At 38.1% G+C, this 26,938-nt stretch overlaps 1 protein-coding gene across 2 annotated transcripts in view; it reads right to left on the bottom strand.

The window, feature by feature from the left end:
• aff2 (AF4/FMR2 family, member 2) overlaps window positions 1-11,436 on the bottom strand; it is a 229,188-nt gene extending 217,752 nt beyond the window's left edge. For both annotated transcript variants that reach the window (XM_060885366.1, XM_060885365.1), the window contains exon 1: window positions 11,269-11,436. In XM_060885366.1, coding sequence (XP_060741349.1) covers window positions 11,269-11,321 — 53 coding nt within the window. In that variant the 5' untranslated portion in view covers window positions 11,322-11,436. The remainder of the gene's footprint in view (window positions 1-11,268) is intronic.
• Window positions 11,437-26,938: the final 15,502 nt, after the last annotated feature.

The following is a 26,938-nucleotide window of genomic DNA, read 5'->3' as shown; positions in this document are numbered from 1 at the left end:
CGGTTTCCTCCCCCGGTCCAGAGACATCTCTGGAAAATTGTCCGTAGTGTGTGAGTGCGTGAGTGAATGAGAGTGTGTGTGTGCCCTCCGATGGGTTGGCACTCCGTCCAGGGTGTATCCTGCCTTGATGCCCGATGACGCCTGAGATAGGCACAGGCTCCCCGTGACCCGAGGTAGTTCGGATAAGCGGTAGAAAATGAATGAATGACAGCAATCCATGTTTTTAGAGAAACGGTTGTATCTAGAACCTTGAAAGGTTCTAGATCCACACATTAGTGTGTCTTTTCTATGAAATCCCTTAGTCGGTTCTTCCAGAATTTAAACATTTTGCATTGGCAGAAATGAACAAAGAATATCTGAGATTTTTCAAAATGGCAGCAGATTTTCCACAGATGTGGGTCGAGATGTGACGTGTGACAAAAACACGACACGTGTTCATACAAAGCAGCTTCATGAACATGAGTAGATCTACTGTATAAGAGAAAGTAATAACACACGTGTCTTCACCGGGAATTTAAAAGAAAGATCCTAAGTGTGCAATTTTGTCAATTAAAATCATTTTCCACTCAAAAAAAGAAATTAAAATGCAGCAAAATAAAGCATTTTGTCCACAAAAAAAATCGAAGCTGGATCGACTGTACAATAAAATTCTGTTTATCTTTGATTTGGTGCCATTGACTAATATTACACCTGCTGATTTGAACAATTTTGGAAAATTAGCAGAATAAAACATTTGGCTTCAACACAAAAAAGAAATAAATAAGCAAATAAACACAAAAGCCATGCAATTACTTCTATCCAGTTCCACCATGCTGGGGCTCTGTAAACTCCCGCTCTGTTGGAAGACAATGTCTGAGGTTCAATCATTTACATTATATTACATTACCAGCATTTAGCAGACGCTCTTATCCAGAGCGACTTACATTTTATCTTATTTTCTTTATACAACTGAGCAATTGAGGGTTAAGGGCCTTGCTCAGGGGCCCAGCTGTGGCAGCTTGATGGACGAAGGAATCGAACTCACAACCTTCTGATTGGTAGCCCAACACCTTAACCACTAGGCTACCACATCAAATAAATAAGTGCAAATAAATCTGATTTCCACGCGAAGGATATATATTTTTTATTTATTTTTTATTTATTAAGAAATAAAAAAAAAATATATATATATCCTTCTTTTACCACAGCAAATGTTTTATTTATTCAAAAAAAAAAAAAAAAAAGTCAAATTTATGATGGTTTTGTTTTGATTAGTGATGCTTTTCTGCTCGCCATGCTTGCAAAGTGATTATTTGAGTTCATTTACAGTATCTGTTCTGGCAGCTCAGAAGAATCTGCTCGTTTTCCTCTGATCTCTCTCATCTACAGTACAAGGTGTTTCAGCCCACAGACTCTGTGCCTGACGTGTTAGACGTGCCTTTGTAAAGAAAAGGGGTCGAGAGGAATATGAAACGAGATGGCGACGGGTCTGTTCGGAAGCTGCGTCGCGTTTGAACCTGCGTTCAAAAAATATTCGGCTTTGTGTAACGCGTATTTCATCCTTGCTTTAATTAAAAAATAAGTAAATGAAAAAAAAAAAATAGCCAAACGGAAAAGACAGAAGACAACCATTCATGTGGAAAGGACACTCTGGAGCACTACAGATGCTTACCTGCCTCTGTTTAATCTTCATATTTGTCATCTACAGCGTTCTGTAGAAGCAGTGACCTTTGCATGTAATGAGTAAATTGCTCAGCGGTATAAAGATTAAGCTATTAGTTGGAAGGCTGAGACTCCGACATGAATCCGCATAAATACCAAAAAAATTCTTTTCATGGATCCTTTTTTTTTTTTTTTATTTAAATAGAAAAGCGTCTTTGAATTCGTAATGTTTGAAGTCCACGTTGTAGCTTCTGGTTTCTTTGGTGAAGAGTGAAAATGTTATTTAGGGATCGACTTTGTTTAAAAATGTCAAGGATTTGCTTTTTTTCTAGATAAAGATAGATGCAACTAAAAGGGTTGGATTCAACTAAGAAAAATCAAACTTCTTTTAAAAAACAGTCACACAGATGTATAAACATAGGAGGCGACGGTTAAAAGTCCTTGGGAAGTGATGTAGTGAGTTTCGCCTTAGAGAAGATACATAGCCAGTATATGAACAGAAGTGCTTTAAGTAAGGAATAAAACACGACAAAGGCAACATTTTCTGATCGGTAAATCATCACTGGAGTCACTGTCATTACCACAAACTAGGGCTGGGCGATATGGCTGAAAACTGTATCACGATATCAGTGTTTCATATCGGTCGATATCGATAATTATTGATATTTTTTTATGACCCATTTAAAATAAGGACCAGGAGAAAAATATATTACATTTAAACATTTGTATTTTAAACTTAACCTTCCTCTGATCGTAATCCCCTCAGTTATTAAGACAGAAATGACAACAACCAGGAAATCTCAAATAATTAAAATGTAAACATAAGTCTAAGGTCACTTAACAATTATCTCTTAAAAAAAAGAAATGCTTAATAAAGTGTAATAAAATAGTGCAAAGTGTTAAATATAAACATAGAGAAACCTGAGAATTTAGTCTTGCATAATTTGCAGACGACATCGGTCAGACTACGGTCAGACTTATAATATCCAAAAAAACTGCCATACTGGCGAGCTGACTTTTCCTCTTTTATTTACAATTTCCTCGCTCGCTGCGGCTCATTTTCTGCTTATCACTCGCTGGTTACTGAAGAGGAATCCAGCAGACCAGCACAAGACAACGATATGGCGCAACCAAACTTGATACTGTTACATGATTGGCTGTTAGCGTGCCACTCCCTATGTTGCTAGGTTACCAGTGAGTGAGTGCCTTTGTTACTGCAACCAAACTTGCTTCGCAACCTGTTTCCTTCCGACGAAGAATAAAAAATATCGAACGTTTTATCGAACACATTTTTTTATTGATATCGATCGCGACGTGTCTATCGCGATACATATCGTTATCGTTTTATTGCCCAGCCCTACCACAAACTGATTCTTTTTCCTTTAAAAGCATATCGTGTTATTATAGCAATGTATTATAGCAATGTTTTGAAGCTCATCAGACAAAAACACATCTTGTTGTGTTACTGAGCTTCTGAAAATAAAAACAAAATCCTCCAGCCTGAAGTCTAACACAGGGCTGACGCTGTAGACTCCTTCTAAATAGGTTAAATAAGCCCTAAACCCTAAATAAACAAATCTCACAGTTAAAGATAAAAAATCGGTTTGTTGATGCTACAGAATGAGCAGATTGACAACAACAAGCAAAAATCTTCTGACCAATCAGATTTGAGAATTGCTTGACACTGCTCTAGTATTACAATAAATAAACAGATCATTAGAACAACTGATCTTGGTCATGACTTCATACTGAACTGATGCTTCAGCATTGGATTCGCGTTTGCTACAAAATTCCACCGCGGTCATGTTTCTGTTGAAGTTTTCAGCACCATTAATGTTTGAGTCAACACAATCTCGCACCGGGTGACATTCTGGTCTAAACAATGCCGTCAAGCCTGCTTGGGTGTAAAATTTAATGCGCATTTGCATTCATGGAGTCATTACCTCAGGTCTTATTAGGGCCATTGTAATTAGTACGGAGTTAATAACTTTTGCGGAGTGCGGCTGCCAAGCGGGGATTAAGCTGGAGAGGTCTGGTGTAGCCTATCACTGATGGATTTTCCCCATGAAGAGTTTTTTTTTTTGTTTTTTTTTTGTAATTTATTTATTTATTTTTTCTTTTTAGACTGGCAAGTGATGTGTGGAATAACTCGGAACGTGAGAGTTTCACAGCGGATTTGTGTTTCATTTCATCTCAGGAATCCAATACCAACACTGTAACTCTGAAATCAATCACTCGCCTGAAATCGCGCAGCCCTGCCAAAACTGATGAAGTGGGAACGTTCTCCGTCTCCCGCCGCTTTCTACAGGTTTCGCTGGAGGCTTCGGTGGGCGTCCGTCCTCCAGATGAAATTGTTTGTTGAGTGCCAAACATGGCGGGTCAAAGAGGTGCCAAACCGTCACCTTTCATTCCTGCGTCCGATAAAACGGGCGCCGGTCCAAGGTTCCTGCTTTATCATTCTGCAGCATTTGGCTTCCCTTTGGCAGGTGGCAAAACGAGGCCATGGGCGCAGTAACTTGGCAGCTTCTGCTCAGAGTCGGGGTGCCAACTGCCGAGGCTCTTCGCCCGTATGGTGGGCACGGGGGCTGGACGAGTCGGTGCCTGGCAAGGCTGCTTTTTTCACGCCGGGCACAAATGAGATTGGCGCTGAGCTGTGCTCATCATATGAGCGCAGGGGATATATAACGCCCAGCTGAGCTCCGGGAGCAGGACAAGACAACGAGAGGAGCTGGAAAATGCTGCTACCACTGCGATTAATACTGATAACACAAACGACCACTTCAACCTCTTCACCTGTCAGCAAAAAGCCAAAACTCTATTAGCATCTATTGAATCGATTTCTAATAAAACGAGAATTAAAGCTGTAATAATCACGGTTCTCGACCAAACCTGTTCCTACAGCGAATTCAAAATGTTGGTGCTAATTATCCCTCTGAAATGACTTGATATGTTTTTGACATGTTTTAGTTTGGGAAGTCGTGGCATAATGGATAGAGAGTTTGACTCCTAACCCCAAGGTTGTGGGTTCGAGTCACGGGACAGCAATACCACGACTGAGGTGCCCTTGAGCAAGGCACCGAACCCCCCCCAACTGCTCCCCGGGCGCCGCAGCATAAATGGCTGCCCACTGCTCCGGGTGTGTGTTCACGGTGTGTGTGTGTGTGTTCACTGCTGTGTGTGTGCACTTTGGATGAGTTAAATGCAGAGAACGAATTCTGAGTATGGGTCACCGTACTTAGCCGTATGTCACGTCACGTCACATAATAATCCTCCTCTCCTCCTAATTAAACGATTTATCAACTTTAACATAGAAGACGTCACGTCTCACACGACAGTATCTCGTATTCCTTTACGACATTCCTTTGGTAGCTTTAAAAACTATTTTCATGATTGTATTTTGAGGTCACGTTGGGCTTAAAACAATGCTGTATGTAACATGCTGTATCTTGGCGTAATAAGGCCTCATGGGTGCAAATCAAAAAAAATAACAGATTGTTCATTTTAAAGCATTTTAGTATCAGAGTCTTCAACTCTTTGGATTCATACATGGTTGAAAAAAAAAAAAATCCATGTAAACGCTTCGGGTCTTCCAGTTCCAAGTCGATCTCAGACATGCTAATTTGTCAAAATTGGCGTGAGCCAGCTCGTATGAAAAGGTAAGCTTAGGCTGAAGATGGGTTTAGCAGCCTTTTCGTATGACTTCAGCGCGACGAGAGCCAACAAAAATCATTCTTATGTGAGTTTTCGTCTGAGATCGGGTTACGCGCTCGGCACCTTGCACGTTTTCACACGAGCGCATAAAAATGAATTATTTCGCACACAAATCCCTGCTGAGAAGGGACAAGTTGGACAAGGGGGAGAGAGAAAGAGAGAGAGAGAGAGAGAGAGAGAAAAAAAAAATTGAGGCATTCAATAATTCCTCCTGGAATTACTCTCCAGGGCTGCCATAAAGCACCTCCAAATGAAAAGCGAGGTGTAATAAACGATTGCACCTAATTGCATGGTCTTCTCTAAGCAGTGATGGGGAATACCTATAAAACCAATATCACGAGTAATTAGACTTCGGTTACTCTGCTTTCAAACATCAGCGCTGACAAGCACGGCAAGCTCATATTCCAAAATCCTTAAATCAACTAATTACAGAACAACACCTAAAAAATGCATCCACCAACGCTGCCAGCGAGGGGGAGTAATTACCATCATGAAACGAGGTTTGCGAAAACACGTCTCAAACTGGGCCTCCCGACGTCTGACTCGCAGCTTGTGTGGAAAGCAGAAGTAATTGTGGTAGTCGTGCAATCAAGCCGCCGTGTGTCAACACAGAAAAATCTCAGCCGTCTTCGTACTTCCTCTGTTTTTTTTTTTTTTTTTTTTTTTTACTGTTTGCATCCCACAGATTCTTCCTTGATTAAATTCAGCACATGTTTTGAGCACCAAAAAAAAAAAAAAAAAAAAAAATGGATGAGAATCAATACAGCTGCTGAATTTTAGCCTTGGGCTGCAAAAGTAGGACAGGATAATTATTAAATTCCAAAAAAAAAAAAGTAAATCAGAGTGAATAATTACTGTGTGCTTCGGGATCAGAAACATCGCAGCGTTTTAACCTGAGACTGTTAACCTGAGAATGTTAATTCTTTAAGGCGTGCTCTGTTCGCGACATTTCTTTTATTTCGCTCGATTTATTTTTGCTGATGTGTTATAGAAATGTTTTCGGGTTTCTTGGAAAGATATCAGGTGATGTGCTTTCAGCTGGAGCTTCGTGTTCCTGTATCTAAGTTAATGGCATTGTGTTCTTCCTCCTGTGATGCTTTTCTGCTCACCGCGGATGTAAAGGGCGATTACTCGGGCTTCTGGTCGGCTGGAACGGGTTCGGTCTCTTCTCCTCTTAGCTCTTTCTTATATGGTGCTTTTCCGCATGTAGAAAATATTCACTCGCTGGATGTTTTTTGTTTTTTGCACCGTTCTGTGTTTCACTCTACAGAACAATATGTATGAAAATCCCAGATTAGCAGTTTCTGAAATATTCAAACCGGAGCCAACAAATTATGATTAAATCAGAAGAAGATGACCAATAATGCTCATAATAATGATATTATTATTATTATTATTATTATTATTATTATTATTAATATACTCACTCTCTCATTCATTTTCTACCACTTATCCGAACTACCTCGGGTCACGGGGAGCCTGTGCCTATCTCAGGCGTTATCGGGCATCAAGGCAGGATACACCCTGGACGGAGTGCCAACCCATCGCAGGGCACACACACACTCTCATTCACTCACGCAATCACACACTACGGACAATTTTCCAGAGATGCCAATCAACCTACCATGCATGTCTTTGGACCGGGGGAGGAAACCGGAGTACCCGGAGGAAACCCCCGAGGCACGGGGAGAACATGCAAACTCCACACACACAAGGCGGAGGCGGGAATCGAACCCCCAACCCTGGAAGTGTGAGGCGAACGTGCTAACCACTAAGCCACCGTGCCCCCATAATAATACTACTAATTCTAATAATAATAATACTAATAATAAAGCAGTAGTTACAGCCCAATATTTGTATCTTGCTCATCTGAAGATAAAATATCAGAACACTTTCCAAATCAATGCCTAACTGAAAAGGTCTGTGTAATGTAATCACTGCTTTAATAAAATCTGTAAAACGCTATTAAATTATCTGACCGTGTGCCAGCACATTTATTTACTCAGTAGTGTCTGAATGCTAGAGCTGAGCAAGATAGTATTACATTGTATAGTGTATTAAAATATAATACACATCCGTCCATTTTCTGTCCTGTTTATCTTACACGTGGTCGTGTGGAACCTGGGGTCAATCTGAAGGCACTATCTCACACACACATTTACACTACAGACAATTCAGAGATGCCTATCAGCTTACAAAGCAGAAACCAGAGAACCTGAAGGAACCCACCAGAACACGAGGAGAACATACAAACTCCAAGTACTCGAACCTGCAACCCTGGAGGTGTGAAGCAAACCGATCGAATATCAATATAATGATGCTACACCTTTCTGCGACATCCGAGTCATCGCAATACTATTTTAGACTAGTACTTTTCAGTGTTAATGAATTTAGACGTCTAGACGTCTTATAGCACTTTCTTAGTGATTTTCTTCTGCAGGTTTTGACATTTTGGATGTCACACAAAACCGCTTACTGTTACAGGTTACAGGTTTAAATCTTAATTAAAACCTAAAAATAAAATCAGGTTTTAATCAAGCGCTCTTCACCCCTTCACCCTTCACTGCTCGGCTCTAAGCTTGGATTGGATCTCATTCAGATAAAAGTCTGCCAAATACATGCAAGCAAGCAAGCAAGCATGAAAGAAAGAAAGAAAGAAAGAAAGAAAGAAAGAAAGAAAGAAAGAAAGAAAGAAAGAAAGAAAGAAAGAAAGAAAGAAAGAAAGAAAGAAAGGATGGATGAATAGATGGATAGATGGATGGATGGATGGATGGATGGATGACCAAAAGGAAGAAAGGAATGAGGAAAGAAAGAAAGAAAGAAAGAAAGAAAGAATAGATGGATGGAAGGATGGATGACCAAAAGGAATGAAGAAAGAAAGAAAGAAAGAAAGAAAGAAAGAAAGAAAGAAAGAAAGAAAGAAAGAACAGATGGATGGAAGGATGGATGACCAAAAGGAATAAAGAAAGAAAGAAAGAAAGAAAGGAAGAAAGGAAGGAAGGAAGGAAGGAAAGAAAGAAAGAAAGAAAGAAAGAAAGAAAGAAAGAAAGAAAGAAAGAAAGAAAGAAAGAATAGATGGATGGAAGGATGGATGACCAAAAGGAATGAAGAAAGAAAGAAAGAAAGAAAGAAAGAAAGAAAGAAAGAAAGAAAGAAAGAAAGAAAGAAAGAAAGAAAGAAAGAAAGAATAGATGGATGGAAGGATGGATGACCAAAAGGAATGAAGAAAGAAAGAAAGAAAGAAAGAAAGAAAGAAAGAAAGAAAGAAAGAAAGAAAGAAAGAAAGAAAGAAAGGATGAATAGATGGATGGAAGGATGGATGACCAAAAGGAATGAAGAAAGAAAGAAAGAAAGAAAGAAAGAAAGAAAGAAAGAAAGAAAGAAAGAAAGAAAGAAAGAATGAAAGGATGAATAGATGGATGGAAGGATGGATGACCAAAAGGAATGAAGAAAGAAAGAAAGAAAGAAAGAAAGAAAGAAAGAAAGAAAGAAAGAAAGAAAGAAAGAAAGAAAGAAAGGATGAATAGATGGATGGAAGGATCGATGACCAAAAGGAATGAAGAAAGAAAGAAAGAAAGAAAGAAAGAAAGAAAGAAAGAAAGAAAGAAAGAAAGAAAGAAAGGATGAATAGATGGATGGAAGGATGGATGACCAAAAGGAATGAAGAAAGAAAGAAAGAAAGAAAGAAAGAAAGAAAGAAATTGGTGTTTAATAGCAACAAATGGAAAGGCGTGCAAACTCGTCTTCATTAAGAGAAAGACGTTATTGCTCTGGTTTCAGACTGACGGAGCACAATGTGGATCTAACCTCAACCTGAAACACTCAAACACTTCACAAAGACTCGCCAGCACAAAAGTCCTAATGAACTGGAGCTCAGAGACCAGGTCCATTCTTCCCAACTGTCTGAACAGAGCTGCAACAGATACGCCTTTCCAAACCATTTTAAAATTAAACAAGACCCACAAAAGCCCGAATGGGACAAAGCAGAGAATCTTAATTAGAGTTTAAAAAAAAAAAAAAAAAACAACACGCACAGAACGGCGGCTTTGAAAGCTATCGGGCAGAGGTGAACAGCTTGAGGAGCGTAAGGAGGTACTCTGAGAGCTTGTTCTACACCTCGCAATGCAGGTGCTAAAAGCACTGTGATTTTCTACGATGACAACCAGGAGACACAAAGGAACAAGGGGATGGGATACAGGAGACGGGTGAGGGAGAGAAGAAAGAGCTGCGAGTGAATGATGGAGACTAAATGAGGTTGTAAGGAAACTCATGCTGACAAAAGAGCATGTAGGAATGTGCTGATATTCAATTTTTACACTGTGATAATTGCCTTTTTATTCACTTTTACTATAAGATCATTATATTGGATTTTAAAAATGACTACATGTTTAATGATGTTTCACCGAAGAGAACACGCCATTTTATTTATATATTAAATTAGTTATTTTTAAATTTCCATTGTAGTCAAAAATACAGTACGCAGCCTCGTCCCGTCCCCCTGAACGAAACCTGGAATAGCTTCATTTTTCATATTTATTAAGTCTATATTTTTTTATGTATCCATACATTGTAAATGTTAAATATGCAGCATTTAGGTTTATTTATTTATTTTTGCATATAAAGCTTCTTTCACCAAACAGTTACATACATAACCAGCTAACATAAATTCTACCACACATGAGAAGAAAAGTACATTTTTGGGAATGCTTAAGGCCTACACACCTTATCATAGCATAAAATGGTATAAATTTATTTATGTTTAATTTTATTTTCAGTAATGCGTTCAACTACAACGTGTCTAATTGCATGTAAAGTTGTCATTTGCAAACATCAGACTAATTACTTGATGCTTGATGACAGCAATATTGTCAGTGCCTAAAAAAGATGATTATAATAAAGATGATAAAGTTTGTTAAAGCAAGGTTGGTTCATATTTATTTTTACTCATGATAAGCCAGTGTAGCTTGTGCCTTTTATTCTACATGGAGAACAAATTCAACTGTTTGACTCACTCAATACACACACACACACACACACACACGCACGCACGCACGCACACACGCATGTACACACAACTTCAGTGAACGGCTTTGATAATGTGACGGATCAGAATAGCTCCAAGGATCTCACTTTAGTAATTGCAGCAGAGCAAAAAAACAAACCTCACAGTGGTGAGGTGGATGAAACCTCCGAATTATAGAATTATAGCTGCAGAGAGAGAGAGAGAGAGAGAGAGAGAGAGAGAGAGAGAGAGAGAGAGAGAGAGAGAGGAATTCCAATATACCATGCAACACTGTTTAAGACTTAAGATCACAACACAACGTGGGTTCAAAAAGCATTAACATTTAGAGATGCTGTTGCTTTGGCACCGTGAATGACAAACATCACCATGCATCAGACACCTTTAACCAGAGTGACTTACATTTTAATTTCAGTTTTATTTCAACTGAGCAATTAAGGGTTAAGGGCCTTGCTCAGGGGCCCCAGCAGTGGCAGCTTGTTGGAGCTGAGATTCGAACCCATAACCTTCTGATCATCAGTCCAACACCTTAACCGCTGAGTTAAAACAACGTGTCTGTATATATTTAAAGCATATCAATGCACCCATGCATGCATGCAGAGAAAAGAGCAGCTGAAAGTCTAGAGCATGTAAGTAACTACGTGGACAGCTCTGGAGAACTTGGAGCTCCAGTGTGAGGTGGCAGTGAGGCGGCGCGCGAGCTTTCAGCTCCCCGATAAACCGCTCCAGATTCCCGTACAGTCAGTCCAGAGCATCCTGATCGCTTCTGGATCACCACATCTCATGCATGCCATAGGATAAAGACACGGCCACTGAATGCAATGCGATCCGTGTCAGTTTGGCATTTAGACAAAAGACGTATAACGTTTGCAGAAATGTTTTAGAAACGCGCCTACCATTGCTGCTCCAGCTCCCACTCCCTGAAGAAGTCCAGCTCGAATAGGTCCATTGTAGTGATCAGGAAGGAAGGTACCGGCGGAGGAGCGTTTATGCGTCAGGCTGCATGTAGGGGACGGCGCGAGCGCCTGTGTGTGTGTGTGCGCGCGCGCACGCGTGTGTGTGTGTGTGTGTGCGTGTGAGAGGGAGAGAGGGAGGGGGAAAGAGAGAGAGAGAGAGAGTGTGTGTGTGTGTATACCGCCTGTCTGTGTTGTCCTGTCCCCTTTCTCCACACACACACACACACACACACACACACCGCAGGAGAAAGCCTACACTGCCTGGCTCGCCGCTCAACCACACGCAGCCTCGCGGTGGGCGGAGTCAAAGCGCCGAGAGTTGTCATTGGAGCAGGTCGGAAAAATTCAATTCGCCGAAAGGGAAGCGTGGCTCCGCCCACATTGCTGTCAAAAAGAGTGGCGCGTGCGGGCGACGTGAGGGGTAATAGTCTGTAAATAATCAATAAGACCAAGAATTATTATTATTATTATTACTATTATTATTATTATTATTATTATTGTTATTATTATTGTTGTTGTTGTTATTATTAAAGTTATTATTATTACAATTGTTGTTGTTGTTTTTGTAATTATTAATAAATTAATTAATCAAGTAATTAATTAATTAATTAATTAACAAATTATTATGTAATTATTTAATTATTTCACTTATTATTATTATTATTATTATTATTATTATTATTATTATTATTATTATTATTATTGTGATTAGTATTATCATCATTGTTGCTGTTGTTGTTGTTTTTATTGTTGTTGTTGTTATTGTTATTATTATTGTTGTTGTAATTATTATTATTAATTTACTTATTATTTTAATTTTTTAAATTCATTATTATTATTATTATTATCATTATTTTAATTATTATTCTTTTCATTATTATTATTATATTTATTATTAACATTATTATTATTATTAGTAGTAGTAGTAGTAGTATTGTCTTAACTGCATTGTTTCTAGTTTTATAAAACATGCTGTTATTTTCAAAATGACCTTTAGATTGCTTTTGATTATGACATGAACAACTTCCTAAAACGTATCTAAAAACATATTTTTTATCTCATTCGATTTGTGTTAAATACTTATTTAATTAAGATAAGATAAGATAAGATAAGATAAGATAAGATAAGATAAGATATATCTTTATTCGTCCCACAATGGGGAAATTTCTCTGTTACAGCAGCACAGAGAAAGAAATGCAAATATATATATAAAAAAAAAAAGGACGTAATATAATATAATATACAGTATAGACACAACACAATGTATAAATACAAAGAAGAAAACAGAGACCATGAGTAAGTAGTTACACTCAAACAGACATATTGCACACATAATATTGCACATTTTTAAACATTTCTGTTATTGCACGTGTTGTTTAAAATACTTTGTTGTTGTTATTATTGCAGTTAAACAATAATCCAGTGTGTATTATGGTGACTGATTCACTGGGAGCAGCTTTAGTTGTAAAGTCTAATAGCAGCAGGGAGAAAAGACCGTCTGTATCGCTGACTGTCTGTATCGCTGACTGTCTGTATCACAGACACTTAGGATGTAACAGTCTGTCACTGAAGGAGCTGCTCAGAGATGAAACTGTTTCATACAGGGGGTGAGAGTTGTTCTCCAGCAATGATGATAGTTTTGCTACCGTCGTCCTTTCTCCCACCTCCTGTACAGTGTCCAGAGGAATCCCCAGGACTGAGCTGGCCTTTCTGATCAGCTTGTCCAGTCTCTTCCTCTCTGCAGTAGAGATGCTGCTGCACCAGCAGACCACACCAGAGCATATGGCTGAGTCCACCACAGAGTCAAAAAAGGTCTTCAGTAGCTCTCCCTGCACTCCAAAAGAGTCTCCTCAGCAGAAAGAGTCTGCTCTGTCCTTTCTTATAGATTGCCTCAGTATTGTCTGTCCAGTCTAGTTTGCTGTTCAGATGAACACCCAGGTATTTGTGAATTCCATGTATTCCCAATTTATTTGGGAATTACATATTTAAATATCACTAAATAATTCAATATTTAATATTTAATATTGGGAATTAAATATCACTAAATAATTAAATATTTATATAATTTATTCAACTAAATAATTCTAACAATAACTTTGATAGTAATTGATTGGTCTCATGACAGATGCAGTTGATGATGATGATGATGTTGTTGATTATTATTATTATTATTATTATTATTATTATTATTATTATCATCATCATCATCATCATCATCATCATCATCATCATCATCATCATCATTCATTCATTCATTCCTGCCCAGTAAACACTTTATCTTGCTCAAGGTTGCAGTGCATACAGGAACGTTGCACATGTGGGAATATACCATGTATGAAATGCCAGTGCATCACAGGTTGGCATCATGCAGACACGCTCACACACACACACACACACACACACACACACACACACACACACACGCACAGGCTATTTGTCACAGCCAATTCACCTACCATCATGCTTTGGACAATTAGAGGAACTGTCTAATTCCTCTAATTCCTGTTTAATAAAACTAGAAACAATACAGTTCACAGCTTTAACAGTTTCAGTACACACTTAATGCAAAAGCACCTAATGTTTAAAAAAAAAAGTTTTCAACGTAAAAAGACACCAATTGTTAAACTGCAGAACCTCCTGTGCAATGCAATGATCTCTGTATGTGTATTGATACCATGTGGTGTTTTTAGTTTATAAGCCTAGTCTGCATATCTGTTTATTTTTCGAAAGAGAGAGTACATTAAATTGACCTCAGGAAACATTTTGTATTATCCAGTAATGCACATATACAGTAGATTATGGCCCATAAAATATTCTCGCTTATCGATCCCATTCACCTACAGTACACACTTGCTATTAAACTACAGATTTTTTCAATATAGACTCACTGAACGCTTTATTAGAAACACCTGTACAACTCATTCAGGCAATTATCTAATCAGCTAATCGTGGCAGAACTGCTGATTGTTGGTGCTAAACGGACTGGTTTAAGTAGCTCTTTAACTCTGATCTCCTGAGATTTTCACACTACAGTCTCTAGAGCAGCGGTGTCCAATCTTACCCTCAAAGGGTCGGTGTGGGTGCAGGTTTTCATTCCAACCAAGCAGAAGCCACACCTGATTCCACCTGTTTAATCAGTTGTTCTTAGATTTTAGTAGACTATGGTGTGGCTTCTGCTTGGTTGGAATAAAAACCTGCACCCACACACACCGGCCCTTTGTGGATAAGAATAGACACCGCTGCTCTAGAGTTTAATCAGAATGTTTCAACTAAAAAAAATAAATAATAAAAAATCCATGGAGCATCAACTCTATGTAGAAGAGAGATCAATAAAGAAAAGCCAGACAGGTTTGAGCTGTCAGAAAAACTACAGTAAATCAGATAACCAATTTCTACAACTGTGTTGCATCGCAGAATGCAAAACCTTGAGGCAGATCAGCTACAACAGCGGGAAACCATGTTGGGTTCGACTTCTGTAGCCAAGAATAGATAGCTGAGGATGCATTGGTCAAAGGCCCACCAAAACAAGACAGCTGATGAAGGGACAAAAGTCTGAAAAAGCACGATTTCTGCTACAAAGATGGTAGAGTCATAATCTGGCACAAGCAGCACAAATCTGTGGCCCATGTGTCAACAGTCCAGTCTGGTGGAGGTCGTGTAATGGTGTGGGGAAGGTTTTCTTAGCACACTTTTGGCCTGTTAATACCAATCGATCATCACGTGAATGCACAGCGTATTTGAATACTGTTGCTGATTGTCTGAATTCATTCACAATTTACCAATTTACCACAATTTAAATCTTCTAATGTCTACTTCCTGCTTGATGCTACACCGTACCACAAAGCAAAAGTCATCGATCTGATTTCAGTAGATCACGTTTGGGATGTAGTAGAAAGGGAGAATCTCAAAATTATGTTTTTGACTTCATGTGAAAATGTCATGAAGAATTGAAGCTGTTTTGATAGCAAAGTTAGACCTTACCCAGTATTACTATAGTGTTTCTCATAAATTGCTCCGTCAGTGTACGTCATTCTGTGCAATAACATGCTTCTTGTTACTATTATCACGTTAAAAAGGGATCTATTGATGGATATGAGCTTCCATTCTGCACACACTCAGTTCCGCAATGAACTATTTCGCTAATACTGTTACGTCCTTAGTGTAACATGATACACAGATGTATTATTCTTAGCATTTATTGCAGCCCTAAATCTAATTTGTATCCTGTATGTCGCTGTTAATTGGTCTGACGATTTCTTGGATTTTTTCACCGCATGAACAAATCGTCATAAAATAATGACGCTCTGAATAAATTTTGGTTTTAACCACAGAAAATATGACAAATCTAGAAAAATGATTAGTCATGCATGTATACAGTTTAAGTAACCATTCCTTCATAATAAGCGTGTTTGAAATGAACCCTTGTGTCATATTTATACAGATATTGTTATAGTAGTAGATCTTCTACTACTACGATCAAAACACTGAAAATATGACTTTGATCACAGACAGCTGCTCTTTTTTAATATGTTAAAGGGAAACTCTTTTATGCATTAATTTCCCTGAAGGCGTAACGGAAGCATTACACAAGCGAACATGCTGTCAGGAACCTGTCTACTCCCTTTACTTCCTGATACAAATGTTCAGCTGGCTTCTATAAAGGCCATGTTGCTAGAAAACAGGCCACAATGCAAACCCTCATATGTTTGCTGTTGACATCATAACAGTTTGGTGAGCTGCGTGCAGTACGTCGGTCATGGTTCATGTGGAATATTACAAAAACACACGTCAATTTTTTTCCTTTTTTGCATGTTTCACATTGCCTGAGGATGCCCTCTTGTAATTCACAGCAGAGACGGCAAAGCCGATATTAATCTTGCCTTGAAATAACACGAAGGGTTCGGAGAGATAAATTTCGGAGGTAGAATGACTTCCCACACGTTACACGAATGAATGCTTCGCTGATGGATTTCACATTGGTCAGGTAGCTGCAGTATAGAGGATACTGCTGTAGCTAACAATAGCTCACACTGATACACTGCCATGACTGCCCTTGTCACCTTGTTTTTGACAATAAAGAAACAGCAAAAAGGGAAAATAACACTTTTCACCTCAGGAATTTGGCAAGCAATAACAAATATGATGTGAGAGGAATTTATTTTACAGGCACAGAATAAAGGAATGTTTGTTATACGCTAATACTTTAAGTTCTGTCACCTACCGTGCCTTGCGGAAGTATTCACCCCTTCCCAAATCCCAACTTCCATCTCCATCTTCCCTGGAATTTGGTACCTGTAACTGATATGGATTTAATTAAGATTATACATAACGGGGTCACGGTGGCTTAGTGGTTAGCACGTTCGCCTCACACCTCCAGGGTTGGGGGTTCGATTCCCGCCTCCACCTTGTGTGTGTGTGGAGTTTGCATGTTCTCCCCGTGCCTCGGGGGTTTCCTCCGGGTACTCTGGTTTCCTCCCCCGGTCCAAAGACATGCATGGTAGGTTGATTGGCATCTGTGGAAAATTGTCCGTAGTGTGTGAGTGCGTGAGTGAATGAGAGTGTGTGTGTGTGCCCTGCGATGGGTTGGCACTCCGTCCAGGGTGTATCCTGCCTAGATAGGCACAGTCTCCCCGTGACCCGAGGTAGTTCGGATAAGCGGTAGAAAATGAACGAATGAATGAATGATGATGTAACACAATAGTATGCCTGGGTAAATATCCACATCATTGATATATAACTTCTTATTAGCTCAGGTTCAAGCAGTTCATCACAGAAGTAATTCAAATGGAGTATACCTGTGTGTCACATGATACACACTAAATACACCAGGTGAGGGATTATTTTAAAGAACATATCCAAACAAGGAGAAGACCAAAGAGCTATCAAAACATGTCCTGAGAAAGTATCAGTCAGGATTGGGCTATAAAATAATAATGCATAAATTTGAATGCATAAAATTCTTTTTTTTTAAGTATAAAAGATAGATTACTTAAAGAAGCATCCCAGTTCAATGAGGTGTGTGGAGTGTGGGGTGGGGTAACGTCTTCAGTCATTAATTCACTATGTTTGATATTGTAATGTAATATAGTACAAGTGTAATCCTTTCTTGCATTGCCTTAGTGATTAATTATTGTGTACTCTATTATCTGAAAAATATCCAGAAGGATTATGGGAGAATGGTCCACCTTTTTCATCACACACTTTCATTTATTTCATACTGTTGCTGTTCTTAAAGTTTGTAATAACCTGGCAACTTCATACACCTCTGAATGTCTGACAGGCTGTGTTCCAAATTGAGTTTTAAGGTCAGCAGTGATGACTTACCGAACGTGCCAAAATAAAAAAAAATAAAAAAATAAATAAAAAGCAGTGAAAAAGCAGCCTTTTAATGCTCTTTAAAATCTGGATCACTCTGCATGAGTCATGAGAAAGACATGACATATACATCATACATCATGTCGTGCTGTAAAAAAACCCATTAAAATATGTGAAAAAATGAACATTTTTAAATTAATGAATTGTAAAAGTCGCATGTGACCAAAAAAACCCCAAAACAAAACAAGCAATATATTATTACTTAAAGTTCATGTGACCTTTCGATAAAAGTACTTCTTTAAAAAAAAAAAAACATTGAATACATCCAGTATGTATATATTTTTAATTACTGTAACTGTTTATTAGGAACAGTATAGTAACGCAATTCACTCTCAGAGCTGCTGTTCTCAGATCTGGTGAAGAATTGGAAATGTTCCTTTGAGACTCTGATCTATGTTCATTTGGTAATTACATAACAGCTGAGCTTTTCTGCTCACCGCAGGTGTAAACAGTGGTTATATACCTCTGAACTGTATTATCGATGAGTCGTTTCCAGACACAGATTTTTTTGGTTTGTTTTTGCACCATTCCGTATTAATCCTATAGACTGTTACATGTGAAAATTCAAGAGGAGCAACAGTTTCTGAAATTCTCAATCTAACCAGTATGGCACGAACGAATTTCCTTCATTCTGAGGTTTGAAGCTCTTGAATCTATTGGCACACGACAGCCTGTCGTATGTAAATAACCTCAAGAATAAGCAGGTGTACAGTTGTTCCTAATAAACTGGCCAGCAAGGGTATCCTTTCCTGTATATGTAATATCCCCCCCATGCCAAGCTTTATTCTTGTACACACCAGTAAGCACTTTGAGCTGCAATTTAGATGTATGAAAGACATTCTGTAAATAATTACAATCATTATGTGTAATTATAATAATTATAATTATGATTTTGATTATTTTTCAAGATCAGAGGCTCAATTACTGGATACGAGTCTGGATGAGATGTTGTACTAACATGTACAATGAGTGCAAATTCGAGCCAGCTCAATTGAAAGGTTAAAAACAGTTCAGGCTAAAGTGAGAAATCGTTTGAGTCGTAGGAAACATGGCGAGATCGCTCATACACGTTAGAATAAATACAGACTTTGAATAAGACTTTCAAATTTGGCGTTTATTTCTGTCAGGGCTTATTTGCTCAGTGGGTTGTAGAGGTGGAGTGATGCATTCTGGGTTTTGTTTCACCCGGGTAAGTGGTTGGATAAGCCAGCAGCATGAGGATGTCTCTGAGGGCTAGTGTGGTTACGTGTGTGTACAGTATGTGTGTGTGTGTAAACACGCAAGTACTCAAGGCTCTAAGGTAGTTCCGAGAAATCTGATTACACTTAAGACTCAAACTAACCTGCAGTATTTGCGCAAGCTTTTTCATCCAGAGCTAACTAACAAAACTAACAAAGAATTAGAACTAGAAAAGAATTACAATATAACAAATCTCATGTTACATGAATACCAAGTTCAAGGTCAATTGGGTTTCCGAAACGATCCTGAATCTGGGATTCTATGTTTCTCATGTGCTCCCATTGTCCACGTGGGTTTCCTCAAGGTTCTCCGGTTTCCTCCCGCATGTCAGTATGTGATGTGGCGAAACTAAACTGCCCCCTAGGTGCCAATTTGTCTGTGTATCGTGTCCTGTAACGGACTGACCTCCCGTCCACGCTCTATTGCACCTGGTGCACCGGGACACGCTCTAAATCCACCGCTATGACCCTAGATATAAACAGGTATTTAATTGAAAGAATGAACATCACAACTGACATGGAATAAGCAACAAACAGGTCGCACATTTAGACGCATGTTTTAGTCTCACGTTTTTTTTTTAGGGGTAGAAAAACATAAACAGGAAGGACAGGTTTATCCAAGAGAAACAAATCAAGGACTCCATGACCTGAAATGTCTGTTTCAGCAAATGAAGTGATGCATTATATTAGTTATTATTTAGCATGACTGACCACATGGCGCTAGCTCTGAAAGTGTAGGTAACATTTATTTTAAATAGATATTATTTGCTTGTGAAGCAAATTGTCAGCGTCTAAGGTCATTCAGGATCATAAAGCATATCGTACAGTAAATGTTACATGCAATATAACAATGTATAGTATATGCATACAAAGTCAGGAAAAAATCTATAGAATTTTGTAAATAAGACACAAATAAGACGCATAAATGATAGCAATATTATAGAACCGAACAGGCACTTCTTAGATTTCTTATCATCGTATATTTCATTCATTTCAATTGACTCCACATTGTATTTAGTGAAGCAAACCATGCCAATGTGTCCAAACACCATTTGAACAGTTCTATCTGTCCACCCGTCTTTTACCCCTAAAAAAAGACGTCGTCTTTCTCTCCAGCCTTTCTTTCCTGTTAAATGTCCCACCTCGGCCGAGCTCCATGACAGGGTTCTAAACGGAGGCAGTCGCCTCAGGCAACATCTGTGACGAGCGATGGGAGAACTCCTTCACCGAGGCCACACTCCTCATCCCTTTTAATCTCACTGAAATGAATAAGCGAGTCATTATTGTCTGTGCTGATACAGTCTGAAGGGGATCGCCCCTAATTATACCACTGTAATTTCTGAGTTAATTATCTGCCTCGTACACCTCCCAAAAAAAACTTTCCTCCGCAGTCATCTTAGACTGAATCTGCTTGATTAACTCGAAGCTGTGTGTTTTCCACAGGCTGCAGACTCCTCTATGTGTAATTTTTAGTTCCCTATAAATAAATGCAAAACGTAAACACTATGTTACTTTTAGGAATAAAATAAATTAGGCTTAAGGCTTGATGAAATTATGGCAGATGTGTAATAACACAGCGACTGTCTGACCTTCATGCACTGATTCACGGTTGCTCTTTACATTCCTGTTAGATTCAACATGTGCAAGCTCTTTGGTAAAACACTCCAGAATGTCCCTTTACTGATATCATCTAGAGGTTTCAGTGAATGTCTTTATTCGCTTGGGAGGAGAATCGGATTTCTACTGAATTTTTCATCAGAACGTTGGCTGGCTTCAATTGGACCAGCGGTCAGGAACATGAACTGGTTGATGTAGGTGCAGCTTTTTATCCTATCGAAGCAGAAGCCACACCTGAGTCTACTGAAACCCAAGATTAAACGATTAAACAGGTCGAATCAAACCTACTGCGGGTACAAACTCTACACTAATTCAAATCACCACTTCTTACAAATGCGGTCAGCAGAAAAGCATCTCAGAAGACTGTATAGACTTCTGTTTCTCTCAGAGAAAAACAAGACTCTGAGGCAAAATTGGACACTTAAAGATGAAGGTGATGTAACAGATAAACATCTGGATGTAATAAATAGATAGAACAATATTCTACATACATACATCTAGGCATTCATATACTGTACAAATAGAAAGATGAGATGTAGGGATGTAGGGATCTGTTTAGAAAAAAGTGTTTTGAATAGATACAAATAGTACAGATATATATATATATATATATATATATATATATATATATATATATATATATATATATATATATATATACACATATATATACGTAGATACTGCCAGAGGTTCTCAGGGCATCTGGTTAAGATTTGAAGGGATGTACCTCGGGACTGAGAGATTGTAGGATGCAACAAAAAAAGTCCTTTGTGTTATGTTAAAAATTATTCATGTAGGCGAGCAGTCAGGTTAGAAGTGTCAGGTTAGTACTCATTCATTCATTCATTCATTCATTCATTCATTCATTCATTCATCCTTAGTAACCGCCTGGTTACAGTCTCAGTAGTTTCAATTATTCTGCTATTTTGTTTATATGTTTGGAAATATAACCATCTAAAATTTAAAGTAGAAAAAAACCATTCTTGTTTAGGCCACACCCATTTGGGATATAAATATAAATACAGATATGACTACATGGGGCACAATTGTGGTATTGTTTTACAGTTTTCATGACAGTAAATTGTTCCATACTGTCACATCAGACACTAAAATGAATCACCACGTATTAATCTGAATCCCTGATTTAGCTGTTAATACAATTCCCCTGTATGGCTAATCCGTGCTTTTTAACATGGTTCTCTGATGAGTTGATAGATAATTGGCAGCGGCGTTGGCAGCATGGCACTGCCACCTCAGCCGCTCTACACCGCTGATTCCTGCTGAGTGACAGATGTTAATTAGCCCCCTTTGGAAGTCCCAGCTAATCAACCACTTCCATGCCCAGACTGAGACCTTTTCCATTTGTATGTGCACACATGCATACACACACACGCGCGCGCTCATAGACTCGCAATAACACATCAAAGTAGACAGGCATACTCTAAATTTCTCCATTTCTGTGACATATTAGGATATTTAATCTGATCTGATAGGGTTGTGGACGGACAGGCAGAAAGGCAGACAGACAGACAGGCAGGAAGACAGACAAAGGGGCAGGGAGATAGATACAGTAGGTGGATAGACAATAAGACAATCAGACAGACAGACAGACAGATATACAGGGTCGTTTCCAAAAAAACAATGCATCAGAAATTATTATTGTTAAATAGGAGCATGAACATCAGATAGTGATACAGACACACAGACAGACACACAGACAGACAGACAGACAGACAGACAGACAGACAGACAGACAGATAGATAGATAGATAGATAGATAGATAGATAGATAGATAGATAGATAGATAGATAGATAGATAGATGGTTTCTTTGTTAAATAGTAGTGTGATCATTACATTGGTTTAAACTAGACAGACAGCTGGATTGACAGACAGACAGACACACAGACAGACACACAGACAGACAGACAGACAGACAGACAGACAGACAGACAGACAGACAGACAGACAGACAGACAGACAGATAGATAGATAGATAGATAGATAGATAGATAGATAGATAGATAGATAGATAGATAGATAGATAGTTCCTTTGTTAAATAGTAGTGTGATCATTACATTGGTTTAAACTAGACAGACAGCTGGACTGACAAACAGACAGACAGACAAACAGACAGACAGACAAACAAACAGACAGACAGACAGACAGGCAGGCAGACAGACATACAAACATTTCTGAACACAAGAACAGGAACTAAGATATAGGGAATATAGTCTGATATATTGTCAAAATATAGCAAATATTGTTTTCTTTAATAGCATAAAATGCACAGATACCCAGCTCCTTTAATCTGAGAATAAATCCTCCTAATCTATGAATAATTCCTCTAATTAATGGATTAATTAGGTCACACATGAGAAGGCAGAATCTGCAGCTAGTGAATGATCTTTACATTTATGTCACTAGTTATTTTTTTGATGTTAAACTGTGCTGTAGTGCAGCATCCAGGCTGAAGCTGAGTTTGATTGAACGAGCTCTCCAGTCATTTTCTCTTCAATTCCCAGATGACTTCACATGTTCTTCTCGTGCGTCTTTCTTCCTTCCTCTTAAGCCTCTCCCAGGCAGCAGTAATCTGGAACGTTTGTACAGTGTTAAAAAAAGAGAGAAAGGGAAAAAAAAGTGTGAAAAATAGGGGGGAAAAAAGAGAAGGGGAGACGAATGCTATAAAGCAGAGCACAAAGCCAAAGTGCCTGTGGCTAATTTCAGCAGAAATCTCTTTGGCAGTGATCGCTTTCTCAGTGCCGCTGTAGTGCACACCAAGCTTCAATTAAGTTGGAAAAAAAAGAGGAGCGCGAGCGAGGGATGGAAGAAGGGCTTCAGGATTCAGTCAAATTTATTTCTATCAAAAGCATGATTTGGTTGAATCAAAAATATTATACATTTGTGATGTCATGTGTTGCTACAGTTTTTAGTGTTTGTACTATCCTGTGTTATGATAATAAAACATTATACGATTTGTAACGAGAAATTGTTATGACGCCGGGCATCAGACTCATTCTGATTAATCAGAATATGTAGAATTTTCAGAATATATACAACAGTAGCTCTGTAGGTGATTCATGGAATCAGTGTCTTGTTTACAAGAAATATTTATTTATTTATTAATAAATAAATACATTCAATAATTAATTCATTTACATTTTATGTATTTTATTTTTTACATTTATTTTAGATATATTTTTTATATCGATCCCTTGCGTACTGTACAGTTCAAATCTATATTTTTATTATGATTTCATATCACTTTTTTATTTTTTTTATTTTTATTCTATTTGATTATATTTTTATGACATGGACGGTCAAAACAATTGTATACATGATTGTACGTGTATATAATGACAGGCTGTTGAAGGCACAACCGTATACAGCTTTTATAACATAACTGCCTAAAGGCGCGAACGTGTTTTCAGAATTCAGTGTAGCCAAAAATAGATAAAAACTGACGTCTGAATTTTCAATTATTTAAAAAAAAAAAAAAAAAAAGATTAGAATGCTATATTTTACCTGAATCATGAAGAGAAAATGAACATTTCCGCTTGATCCTCCAGACATGTTAAATTCTAGTGCAAAACAAAAATAAATGCTTACTCCTTATTTTCCCTTAAAGAAATAACATCCTAGTAAGTTCCATGTGTTTGGAAATGAAGGAAATTGTACTTGTGGCTGTCATCCCCCATATCTCAGGATCGCTTCTACACCAGCAGTACGGTGTGTTTATGACAATCATGTGTGCATTATGAAAGTGTACAGACTCCGTCTCGGTTCCGCTGGGAAACATCAATTATTCTGCCTCTGTGTTATTCGTGGAAGGCCGCGCACTCAGCCTTTCATTCGGCTCGGAGAAACTTCTCTGGCAGAAATAATGACCAAATAAATGGAGGTCTTTGAAGACAAGAATCAAAGAATTCCTGTTGCAGGATGGGAGGAATTGATAATGATGCTGGTTTTATTCTGGAAGAGCAATTGTAGCTTTACATGAGAGGAAACAGAGAAAAGTATGAAGAAGTAAGAATAGGAAAACCAATATCTATCTATCTATCTATCTATCTATCTATCTATCTATCTATCTATCTATCTATCTATCTATCTATCTATCTATCTATCTATCTATCTATCTATCTATCTATCTGTCTGTCTGTCTGTCTGTCTGTCTGTCTGTCTGTCTGTCTGTCTGTCTGTCTGTCATCCAGAACATTAAAACCGCCTACCTAATATTGTCTCACTGCCCGTTGTGCCACCAAATCAGCCCTGCTCCAGACAAATGCGATGCACTGTGTATCAGATTCCTTTCTATCATAGTCAGCGTTCACTTTTTCAGCAGCTTGTACTACAGTACATCCGTGGGAACGGACCACACGGGCTAGCCTTCACTCCTCATATGCAGCAATGAGCCTTTGGAAGCCCATGACCCTGTCACTGGTCCATCGGTTATCCTTCCTTGGACCACTTTTGGTAGACACTAACCACTGCATACCTGGAACACTCCACAAGACCTGCTGTTTTGGAGATGCACTGACCCAGTTGGTTAGCCATCATCATAATTGGGTGGTTGTCAGAGTCACTCGAATCCTGATGCTTGCCCATTTTTCTTGCTTCCAACACATTGGCTTTGAGAACTGGTGGAACTGACTGTTCATATCTCAGCCCTGGACATCTGCCATTGTAACAAGATAATCAATGGTATTCACTTCACCTGTTGGTGGTTTTAATGTTATGGTGTGTGTGCATGCACATATACTGTGTATATATATATATATATATATATATATATATATATATATATATATATATATATATATATATATATATATATATATATATATATATATATACACACACACAGTATATGTACTGTGTGTATATACACAGTATATACACACACACCATAACATTATATATATATATATATATATATATATATATATATATATATGTTTGTGTGTGTGTGTGTGTGTACATACACACATCTAAGCCCTCTGTATACATTCATATGGTTGAAATTACAGTACAATTGATTTGACATGACCTGATACTGTCCATGCTGTATGAATAATGAGACATTTGTCTTGAACAAGCTGTAAACTGGTAGGCAACTGCTTAATGCAAAGTGCTTACTGACACTTGCATATCTTGTTTTTTTTTTCGGTTCAGAGACTTCTGAAACCACCAAGTGCTAGCATTTGTTTGCAGGGGATTTCCGAGTCCTCTGAGATTACGCGGTGAAGGGTTGTAATTGTCATCTGGGGAGTTATGAACTTATTTCTTTTAAAGGGCACAGACACATATTGATCAAAGGATTAGCTTTGTGTTGTTTTCAATTAAATTAGCCTCATTGGTTAATGTAGTGGAAAACAGACAGCACGTCTTTAAGTTAGGTAGGCGGTATTGTTTTGTTTTAATAGGGGGTTAATCAGGATTTTCGAGCGTGTGCAACAGAAAAAGCGTTTGTTCTGATAACTGATGAATTCTGATAACACCGCCGTCGTCCATGGCTGCGAATCCAGGGCAGCTAAACGAACTGCGTTCTCTGTGTTGGAGGGATATATTTTCCCCCGAACGTGTTAGGCTACGTATGTGATCGCTAGCGTCACTATATCTATAATGTAAGGGAAGAAAACATGGCCTGCTGTTATAAGAAAATAATCAATGAAGTGGAGATACATTTTTTTTCATTAACAAATAATCATTTTGATCCATTTAGACATTCAACATAGCCTCCACAAAACAAGTTATTCTTCCTTTTATCACTTGTGTCACAACGCTTGTCGTCCCTGCACCAGCTTCTCAGAATTTGAGAATTTCAATGACAGCCAATTAGTTCTGGCAGCATTTTAGGGAAAAACAAACCACCCAATGATCAGGTACAAACTGCTATGAAATAAATAACAAATTCCAACAAGCTCTTTACCAGTTAACCTTGGAAGGTTCATTTCCACTTGTAAGTAAAAAAAATAAAAATAAATGAATAAACAAATGTACTTAATGAATAAAGAATAAATAACAACTATTCTTGACACTTATCTGGCCTCACTATTTTATTCGTTGACTGAGTAATGAGTCTATTTCTTTATTCCATTTCAAAGCCATCATGTACACAAGAATAAATGATGAATTTTATCCAGAGTGAAATTCATTTCATTTCCCTCAAACTGGCACATTATCTAAGAGAAATGTTGAAATTTGCCAGTATAACAAAAACAGTATGAAAAGCATCAAATATATATTATAGCTGATATTCTATTTTTATCTCATAGTAGAACTTGAATTTGTTGGCTGATGATGCATTTATTTTGTGTTTCCTGGCATATTAAGGATTAGTTAAATCTATCCATGCATTTTTAATAAACAGGGTCAAAGTG

This window comes from Tachysurus vachellii, chromosome 13 (genome assembly GCF_030014155.1).
Source record: "Tachysurus vachellii isolate PV-2020 chromosome 13, HZAU_Pvac_v1, whole genome shotgun sequence".
Taxonomy (NCBI): domain Eukaryota; kingdom Metazoa; phylum Chordata; class Actinopteri; order Siluriformes; family Bagridae; genus Tachysurus; species Tachysurus vachellii.
This window is presented reverse-complemented; position numbering and strand designations above follow the sequence as displayed.